We start from the raw sequence: 11054 nt of genomic DNA, 5'->3' as shown, positions 1-11054 counted from the left end.
AAATCGAAAACTTCTATTTTTATGGATTTTTAGATAGAATTTTAAAATATTTTAATGTATTTTTCTTAGTATTGAGTAAAAACGAGTAATTTGACAGTCAAAGATAAACATTTTTTTCGGAAAAAGAAAATACTGACTGTTTATATTATTAGAATTGAAATCAATAAAACTCAACTAATCTGAGTCTGATGATTCATGATATTTTACTGATTTAATTGCTTGGATCAGATCTAGTCAGCCGATCACCAGTACTACAACCAGGCCTATAAGTTATTCACTGTACTGTCCGATTTGGACACGGGTCCTTTCGAACTTTGGAACAAATTTTACAATAAACCGCAAAAGTGATCACGAAATGCTTGATATTTTTTAATTCTACACTCTTTAATTATCTTAAATCAATTACTTTTCAAATTTTTAACACCTTTTAAATAATGATTTACAAGGATTTTCTTTTTTAAAAAAATTTTCGCACAATGGCTGAAAATATATATTTGCCTTTATTTTATGAATGTTATGACAGAGAACTGTCAAACTGCTATCACATATTCGGTGTCTTATAAAGACTTTACGTTATAAATAGTACGCAAATCTGCTTAACCGTATTCATTTAAATTAAAAAAGTCCTATTTAGAACACGGTCCGATTTAGACCATTTTCCCCTATAATAAAATTAAAAAATCTTATTAATATATTGATCGATAAAATTTTATTTTACATTAATATATTAAATACGAATGCCATACATTTATCTTATTTAAATAGTTAACTAGTTAATTCGCATATAGCATATAATAAAAAATGTCATTCAATGTATGTTTAAAAAAACTGTCGTTTTAATATTCGCTTTTCAGGAAAAGTTTAGAATTTTTTGATCTTTTACCCGAAGATCCTAAATTATACGACAAAATGCGTCCTCCCAAGAAAGATGGCCATGCAACCGTTGTATATTTTCACGTTACTGTGATGGGACTTGATTCTATCGATGAAAATTCAATGGTAACATAATTTTAACTATTTTTATGTTGTAAACTGCGTATTGACAAAAATTTCGTAGTTCAATACTGTCCTAATTATTAATTAATCATTTATGAAATATATAATTATTTCCATAGTTAATTACTTTTATAGACATATGCCGCTGATATTTTCTTTGCCCAAACGTGGAAAGATAATAGACTCCGATTGCCAGAAAATATGACATCTGAGTATAGGTACATAAATTTGTTGCTTCTTAACGATTTTGACACTTATGTATTTTTATTTAGTATATTTCTGTTGCATTCATCTGTATATTTTCCTTTAGTACTTCTTTAAAAAGTTCCTAATTAATTATTATCTTTCATATATGTAACGAAATTTAAGATTATTAGAAGTTGATTGGCTGAAAAATATGTGGCGGCCAGATTCCTTTTTTAAGAACGCAAAGTCGGTGACATTTCAAACAATGACGATACCAAATCACTACCTATGGTTATATAAGGACAAAACCATTCTGTATATGGTGAAGTGAGTTTAAATTATATCTTCAGTGCATTTCCTAAACATAAAACTTGAAATATACGAATTTCAGGCTGACTCTAAAACTCTCTTGCGCCATGAATTTTTTGATCTATCCTCACGATACGCAAGAATGTAAACTGCAAATGGAAAGTCGTAAGTCATCATTATCTATAAAAGAATTTATCTCAGAGTTATGTGCAAGTATAAAGTTATGTTTTATCATACAATTATGTCATTTTTACCTATCTCTCAATTATATCTAATAATTGATTTTCAATAGAAGTAAAAAATGTGTTCTTAGCTACATTTCCAACAATTAGCGCATCCTCTAAATTTCTTGGAGTGAAATCTCACTCTAAGAGAGTGAAAATGACCATTGTTAGAGAAGAAAAATTTAAAAAGAAATAAGATTTCACTCCTTTAGAGAGAAACTTCACTCAAAAAGAGTGAAAATTATCTTTTTTCATTTCACTCCAAGAAATTTAAAGAGTAAGTAAACTATGCTAGATAAGTAATTAATAAATTATATGTGGCGTCAAACACCACGCGATTTCATGTTTTAAAACAAAATAACTTGATCGGCAGTGTCGCATACGACAGACGAAATGATCTTCCAGTGGGATCCCGATGTTCCTCTCGTTGTAGACGAGAATATCGAGTTACCCCAATTACAACTCGTTAAAAATTATACGGCTGACTGCACGCAGGTTTATTCCACTGGTAAGAGAATTGTGTAAATGTCTCTATCTCAAAGAATAACGCTGCGCATCGCGTTTGATATATTTTCGTATAAATGCAGTCGGATTCTTCGCATATTAAAGCACGTAATATAGACAATATTTGTGTCAATTTTTTTAAATCAATTTAATCTTCCGTTTCGAAACTGCACGCGTATCTCGCGCAGCATTATTCTAAGGAATGAAGGTAATTCTTTAGCGGACCGCCCATGCGTTCATATCACTTGAGTTTAATCTGATTGTAAGCTAAATGCCAAGCATGAACACCTTATGGAAGATTACGTTACAATCTCCAGGTAACTTTACTTGTCTTGAAGTCGTGTTTGTGCTGAAGCGACGTCTCGGCTATTACTTGTTTCACACCTACGTGCCGACATGCTTGATAGTCATCATGTCGGTAAGGTAACATAATAGTAGAAAGATACTCTCACGATCTTCTTTGCAACTGTATTTTTTATCAAAAATATCGCAGTGGGTATCATTCTGGATAAAACCTGAGGCCGCACCCGCCCGAGTCACCCTGGGAGTCACCTCGTTGCTCACGCTTTCCACGCAACACGCCAAGAGTCAGGCCTCTTTACCGCCCGTTTCGTACCTGAAGGCCGTCGACGCCTTCATGTCGGTCTGCACAATATTCGTGTTCATGGCGCTGATGGAATATTGTCTGGTAAACATCGTTCTTGGTGATTCGGATACGCCCACAGCGAAACCTGCACCTCCGCCACCGCCGCCGTGCTCGAGCACCTCGGATTCAGCCAAACTTGATAAGATCTTCGATATCGCTGCCAAGGTAATGCATACATGACAATTGAATGACCAGGGAGCCTCATGAATCGATTTTAACAAGACTTAAATATAGATACTTGCAATAATTCATTATCTACGTTAAGTTTGTAATATCAAATTATACCCAATTTAAGTTATTTTTAATAATTTCTATAAGTCACCACTGTTTCTACCCAATATACCATTAATTTAACTAAAATGATAAAGTTAAATAATTTAATTCAGGCAAATGTAGTAAATTTGACTCATATTTGGTTTATTATTTATCAAGTATATAGACGTTAATATGAACATTGTTTACTTTGAAATTAATCACAGAAAAGAATTGATTTATATCTTGACATTCATGGAAATTAAAAATAATAAAATATTATTTAACTCAAGGGATTGAGTTACCAGTTCCTTTGAGAGATATCTAAAAGTGTATTTTTTATTATATTGTCGGTATGAATTAATTAGTTGAGATGGAAATAGTCAATGAAAATTGGCAGAAGTACGTACTACTATAGTGTTAAATTCTCCCTAAAATGCCCAAATACTTTTATCTTGTAATTTCATGATAAATAGAGTTTTACCATCGTTAAAATTGATTCTAGGCTCTTTTGTCTCGGACCACTTCCGTGCCTCGAATAAGGGAAGAAAATCTACTTAAAGCGATTTGCAGCTTCAAAAAATATTAGTAACGGATAAATTGTTAATACGTCTAAAGATGTTTATATATTATAAAAAATCTTGTGTCGATCATGATTGTTTTAATTGTGTATACCGGTAGCTGCATTTTGCAAGAGCATTGTTCGTCCACTCTAAATTATATCCCACTCTCTTCGAGGCACGGGAGACAGTCTGCATGATGACGGTTCAAGTTGTGATCGTTGTCACGCAGGAAAACGCAATGTTGTTATCCTGCCGATCGCAGAAATCGCCGATTGTACCGCCACTCGGACCTACCCCAGCACAAAAGGCGCGAATACGGGCATTGAACATTGACCGCTTCTCACGAGTTTTCTTCCCTTTCCTATTTGCCGTGCTGAACGTCACCTATTGGATAATGTTTGCCGAGTATATTTAGACACTAGACATCGAGAACACTGATCGTGGAATTTGTGCGATACTTCAAGAAGAGCAAGAACAAGGGTACGAGTTCTGCGAGAAACTGACACTCTGGAAACATTGAAATAGGAGAAACAAAGAGCAGTTAGGATTTTTTGAGGAAAAAATTTGTCACTGCAATAAATTTATATTGTAGATATGTCGATACGCGAATGAAAACGACGAAGAATTTCGCGACTATATTTAATAGAAATTAACCCAGATAGCAAAACATGTCTCAGCAAAATCGCACAAATCTGTGATTGCTTATGATGCTGGTACCTTCCTTTAGATTAATTATTTGTCTTCAACGATTTCGAATATACCGACATTGTAGCAACATGCAGGCAACATTTAACAGCAAGATAGCTGCCTCAAAGTTACCTTGAGTTGTCGGTAATATGACTGCATATTATTATGACAACATGACGACAATAGTACGAATTTTGATGACGATTTTAAAGTTATCGGCAAATTGCTGGCAAGTTGCTACTCAAAGTTGTCGTATCGTGAAGACATCAAGTTGTCAACAAATGAGGACTCAGTTGTTGCTATTCTGGTAGCAACACATACTTAGCAATGCATATATTTAGCAAGCAACATGCCAGTAACAAGACAAATACGTTGCTATCTTTTTCTGGGTTCTTATAGGAATCTGGAGCTCGAAAATATCGGCGCGAGTAATTATAAAATTTAGCGATGAATAATGGTGTTTAACAAACGCAGGAATGGAATGCTTAATTCTTTTAGAACGTTGCTCTCCTAAAACTTCAATCTTTTCTTTTACTATTTCTTAAGACAAATAAAGAATTTTATTATACTGTTATCATGGCATACTCGCAAACTGTTTTCTCTGACTGCTCACTTTATTCGTCCGCTCGACAACGATCGTCCGACATTTAACATACTAAAATAATTACGATATATCAACTATGGATAACGTATTTTTACTGCTACGCGTTTAAAAGAAAATTTACTTTCTCTTTTTCAATTGCCAATTAATCTTTTGTGCCTGTAGGTGGGATATACGTATCCCGGTCCTTTAAAAATTCATATTTTCCACAAAAATAAAGATAGCAACTACTTTTTAGGCTCATTTTAAAGATGAAGGATAAGATTCTTTACAAAAAATCAATGTTCTTGTAAGTTTCATCATTTAATCTATACATCTCGTCAAATACTCATAAAATGGGATAAAATATATATATCTTCCACAACAATTAATATAGCGATTTTTTCTGAGCTTATCTTGAAGATCAACGGGTAATTATGCATATTAACGGACACCGCGCCAATGACCTTGACCTTGACATATGTTGTAAAGATCATAATTCTGAGTAACTTTGCCTTAACAACTAAATGGCGGTCTCTTATAGTTTCTGAGATATTTAGACTTAAAAGTCTAATTTATGTGATACATCTTTTCGTTAGAGAATAAACTCCGATTGTGTTATCTTTGAATTGTTGACAGTATGTACTTCTATCTCTACTGGCACTCAAATTTTCACTGATATTCAGTAGTGTTGTGATCGCCAACAATAACACATCATGCATCTATACGAAACGACTCCCACCCCACCTTTCCCCCTGCTTAGGGGCGCACGACTTCCACGCGAAGCGACTCCTACCCCATCTCCCCTCCTGCTTAGGGGCGCCCGGCTTCCACGCGAAGCGACTCCTACCCCATCTCCCCCCCTGCTTAGGAGCGCCCGGCTTCCACGCGAAGCGACTCTCAGCCCCTTTGCAGGGGGTAAAGGGGGGGTAAGAGTCGTGCGCCTCTTTGCAAGGGGGGGGGGGATGAAAGTAGCCTCGCGTGAAAAGTCGAAACCTACGTGTAACAGCATAATCATAGAAGTCGCGCGCCCCTAAGTAGGGGGGGGATGGTGAGAGTCGGAAAGATATACCATATAAATTAGACTTTTAAGTCTAAATATCTCAGAAATATATAAGAGACCGCCACCTAGTTGTTGAGGTAAAATTACTCAGAATCATGAAGTTAACATACAAGGTGGTCCATTTGAAGCTTCGGCACTGAATATCTTGAAAACTATGCGTAGGTCAAATCAATGTAATTTTTTCTGCAGATCCAAATATGCAATAAAAAATAGGGGTTTTCATTAAGATGTTTATTTTCCCCCTCCTGACCCCCCCGGGGGTGGGGGTGAAGGGTCGAGTTTGGTATCATTGGATGTCCCCCTTCGAGACGAACAACTTTCATTATCCACTTTTTTTGATCCGATGCGTAGTTTTCGAGATATTCAGTGCCGAAGCTTCAAATGGACCACCCTATATGTCAAGGTTAAGGTCATCGGCGCGATGTCTGTTAATATGCATAATTACCGATCAACGTAAAAGTTACATAAAAAAATCGCTATTTAATTTCAAAATAGCAGATTCAATATAGTGGAGCAAAATGCTAAATTAAGTATCGCGTAACAGCGAAAAATAGCCGTGAAATCAATTGATGTGAAATACTTATACAGAAAATAGAAACAACTGATTTCAAATCGACAATTTCAAAAACGGAAAACTCCGAGGGTGCGTTCGGGGAGACACTATTCGCGTTATGGACGAAAACTCTACCAACGCTGTTCGTGGAGCCAATAGCGCGATAGCGTTAGTAAACTCCATGAACGACCCTAGCGAGCGTTGATAGCGTTTAATGTAGAGGATTCTGTTCCAAAGAACCGATGGCACCGACTAAACTTTTCTCTCTTTACAATTTCGTAGAGTAGACTTACGTAATAAGTCTATAGTACTCGCAGTGAATAAAGCGGCGTCTACAATGAGATTTTATGATATAAAATTTAAAATTAAGCCGTAAAAAATTGAACCATCAATAATCGAATGTTCTTCTCACATTCGATCGTGATTAATCAATTTCTTATGGCTTAAGGTTTAAAGCTTAAATTTTACGCTTTAAAATCTTATTGTAGACGCCACTTTATGGAACACAGCCTAAATTTTAATGTACATGGAATCTATGGGCAACTTAGGAACATATATAATCTATAACGATTGTTGAAACATTCGACCTATGTGCGACAATACAGCAGTGCTGTTCACAGAGCTTGCAAACGCTAACGCTATCAATACACTACCTCGGAAGGAATAGCGTTGATAGCGCGCAGTTGTGATGTAACACGCTACCATTCATGATCGTGTTTGTTAGCGCTATCTCCGCGAACAGTTTGTAGTGCTAAATAGCGCGAATAGTGTCTCTCCGAACGCACCTCTAGAATATAAATTTCGTTCAAATTCAAGAAAATTTTATATTTTGGCTCGCCATATTGGATCCACAATTTTAAATGTTAAAATTTTAATTACACATTTATAATTAATGACTTTAAAACCTTTGATAAGATGTAAATTAGATGCTAATTATTTCTAGAAAAAGTACAAAATGATTAAACATTTGAATTATAACTAATGAATCGTCGTGAATTTTATTTTCCAGGAAAGATATGATATGTTCTTATTTATAAATGAAACTTATAAAACTTTCCCGAGAATAAGTAAAAGATTTTATCTGAATAGGACATAATGATCAATGATGTACAGTAAGGCATATTGATTCTATTAAATTTAGAAAATCGCAATGTATTTATTCGGCATCATACATCGCTTTATTATTACATAAAAACTCATCATTCAAAAACATAATAGAAAATTCATATGTAGATATTATCGGTCATTTATGATAAGCTTACATTGTATTTCTCGTTCGAAACAATATCTCGATTCATAATTTATAAATATTACAGAATCTCCATTGAACTTTGTGTTACCAATTTTTATTATAAGTAACAATGAATGTTTCTTGACATAAGTCTGTATTATACAATTGTACCATTAAAAATATATCTAATAAAGTACTATTATAATGTTTCCTCGCTGACAATCATTGTCAATCAGTTTATTAAACTTTAAACAAGCTCCAATTAACTTAATTGATAATAAATATATCAAAAAGTATCTGTTCAAAATCAACTTCAAAAATTAAGCATTTCTAAACTCATGTTTATATGCATTTTTTAATGTGGTTGATAGAAATACTTCGTAGAATATTTAACATTTATTTATTTACACCTTGTAAATTACATTATTAATTTTTTATTGTTTAGCATATAAAATAAACTTCTAAACCTGATATTATTAAAAGTATGAAAATTATATAGGTATTTATGAAAATCACACCTATGCATTCTATAATAAAGAATTAAACTTTTATTAAAAAATAGAGTATCAAAAATTAAAAAGTAAAATTAAAAAATAAAATATCAAAAATCAATTTTTTCAAAATTATATTGTTCTTAACTTTTGTGTGTAATTAGTTACTATTATCTATTTCAAGAAGGCACGGCAGTGTCGCTGCGCTTGGCTTAGCACCGAGACACTACCGTGTCTCCAGATATCGAAGCTAGTGATTGATACAAGAATCAGTAGCTATATATGCCCTCTATTAGTACTAAACAAGACTATGAAATACAGTCATCGTCAGTAAGAAGGGAATCTGTTGACTTGTACTTTTATTCTCCGCCTACTTTCAACCCCCACCAGTACGACCACAGGATCGTAGCACCCACGCACTGAACAAACGGATGAAGGTTAGCGCCCTAGTGATGTGAAGTGTTATAAAATAACATTCTGTCCTCATTTCACTGCTTTGTGTCAACATATTGATACATGATTTCAATAAAAAATCATGATAAATTTCGTAAATAATATGGGACGACAAAAAAATTTTATAATAAATACTCATCTCAGTTATGCAAAAATTATTTATAGTTTACGTTGAGAATCAAATGTATACATTGCATATGATGTTAACGACATAAAAAAGGTTACTATATATTTTTATTATAAATATTAAAATATATAAATTATACATAATAATTGCCTTATATTGATTTTACAATCACAAAACCAAATTTGAAAAAAAGTCTAAATTCACATATACAGGGTGTATCTAAAATAACGTACACTAATCATACAGTGCTATTCCTAATAAAAAACTGAGTCGAAAAGTCCTCATTTTGCAATTTTCGTAATAATTAACAAGATATTAATTACTAAAAATCGCTGAATATTAGTTTTCAATAATTTTTTACTCAAATACTATCAACTTTACAGAAAAACCGCAACAGACAAAAATCATTAATTTTCTTCTCATAAAACTCTAAGAATTTTTTCAGAATTTTTTATCAACTTTTTAGTATTGTATTTTCTTATTTTTATCAACATGAGAAAATACAGTATTAAAAAATTCTGAAAAAATTCTGAAAAAATTCTCATAACTTTATGAGAAGAAAATAAATAATTTTTGTCTCTAGCAATTTTTTTGTAAAGTTGATAGTATTTGAGTAAAAAATTATTGAAAACCAATATTCACAGCGATTTTTAGTAATTAACATCTTGTTAACTATTGCGAAAATTGCAAAATGGTAAAGAACTTTTCGACTCAGTTTTTTATTAGGAATAGCACTGTATGATTAGTGTACGTTATTTTAGATACACCCTGTATATACATTTTTTTTAAAGTACGTTTCTAGTGATTTACATTATAAAAATCGTTCTGTCGAATTAGTATCATTGTTTATGGTATATAGATGGAATTTTCAGCAAAATAAACCACAAAATAAAACTGTATGTTTTCAATATTTAGAGATTCATATAAATGGATCTTTTAATTAATTTGTGCGTTTTTTATGCGACTTTGTGCTATATTAATAGTCGCACTATGCTATTAGTTACGTATATGTAATTATGAGAAAATAATTCTATCGGACGAGAAACAAAATTGTCCGTTGTCGCGAACACAGTCCGAGACAACGAATCAGTACATTTGCGCGGCGGGGAAACGGAAAGTGGGATCATCGCAGAGGAAGGAAGCGTAGCGTGGGCCGCCTTATCTGTACAACGTAGCCCAGCTACGATAGCAGGATGCCATTGCCTTCTCTTCCTCGTTTCGCCTTTCCAGGATGGTTCGCTTTCCATCCTCTTTTATCACGCGAGAAGATACACGTCATCGAAGATTGGTGGGAATCGAGAGCACTGCGTGGAGCAGGCCGAAGTATTGGATTACTGAAGTTTAATTATATATATATATATATATACTTGATGAAATAATTCATTTGCTATCTGCTTCTCGAAAGTAACGACAAATGTATGCACAGGAAAAACGATTCTGCTGAATTATCTAAAAATTTAAGTAGATACAGATCTGAAAATAATTTTATTAGACCATCAAAATAATTATGTAGGAAATTTGAATATAATAGCAAGATCGCAAAAAATTTTGATATTATAGCAACCAGCTTGAACGCCTTACATAATCATTGTAATAGTTGAACAAAATTGTTTTCAGATTTGTATCCAGCTAATTTTTAAACATAGCAGCAAAATTTTTCTTTCTGTTGGGACATTTAAATTCCATCTTAATTTTTCCCGAGTATACATGAGTATTCTTTCAAATGTTGAATACAGATTTAATTTTAAATATGATTTTTTATAAATATGTGTGTCTTTAATATAAAGATTTACATTTTTCTTTTTATTTTTAACTTATTATTAAAAAGACTGTCCCTAAAGAGAGCATATTAGATATACTTTACAAAGTTTGAGAATTATTCGGGGTATAATGTTTCTTTATTGAGTATAAAATCAAGAATAGTAACTTTTTATATCCGACCAAGGGATGAAACTAAATTGAAGAAATAAATTTCTATAATATCTATAGATTGATTTAATAGAAGGCATTATTGTATCAGATGTCGTTTACAATACATCTGCAGAGATTCCGTATATCCCTTGAACAACAGATTTTAAAATATGACAGGAATAGTGAGTATACTGCACATGTGTGCCGCAATAATATAAGCAGCATGTAACGGGTGTACGAAAGTATCATATATTGATACCACAAGGGGTCTAGACAAA

The 11054-nt window shown here is 33.0% G+C and overlaps 1 protein-coding gene across 2 annotated transcripts in view; it reads left to right on the top strand.

Annotated features, from left to right (window-relative positions):
* ort (glycine receptor ora transientless) overlaps positions 1-4198 on the top strand; it is a 6457-nt gene extending 2259 nt beyond the window's left edge. The window contains exons 2-9 of one of the 2 annotated variants that reach the window (XM_018448666.1): positions 855-999; positions 1132-1214; positions 1366-1509; positions 1574-1656; positions 2089-2223; positions 2537-2637; positions 2713-3030; positions 3943-4198. In XM_018448666.1, the coding sequence (XP_018304168.1) occupies positions 855-999; positions 1132-1214; positions 1366-1509; positions 1574-1656; positions 2089-2223; positions 2537-2637; positions 2713-3030; positions 3943-4095 (1162 nt within the window). In that variant the 3' untranslated portion in view covers positions 4096-4198. Of the gene's footprint in view, positions 1-854; positions 1000-1131; positions 1215-1365; positions 1510-1573; positions 1657-2088; positions 2224-2536; positions 2638-2712; positions 3031-3909 lie in introns of both variants that reach the window. The other variant, XM_018448665.1, reaches the window with a different exon arrangement.
* The last annotated feature ends 6856 nt before the right edge of the window (positions 4199-11054 follow it).

This window comes from Mycetomoellerius zeteki, unplaced genomic scaffold (assembly GCF_001594055.1).
Source record: "Mycetomoellerius zeteki isolate Tzet28-1 unplaced genomic scaffold, Tzet1.0 scaffold223, whole genome shotgun sequence".
In the NCBI taxonomy this organism is placed as follows: Eukaryota; Metazoa; Arthropoda; class Insecta; order Hymenoptera; family Formicidae; genus Mycetomoellerius; species Mycetomoellerius zeteki.
This window is presented reverse-complemented; position numbering and strand designations above follow the sequence as displayed.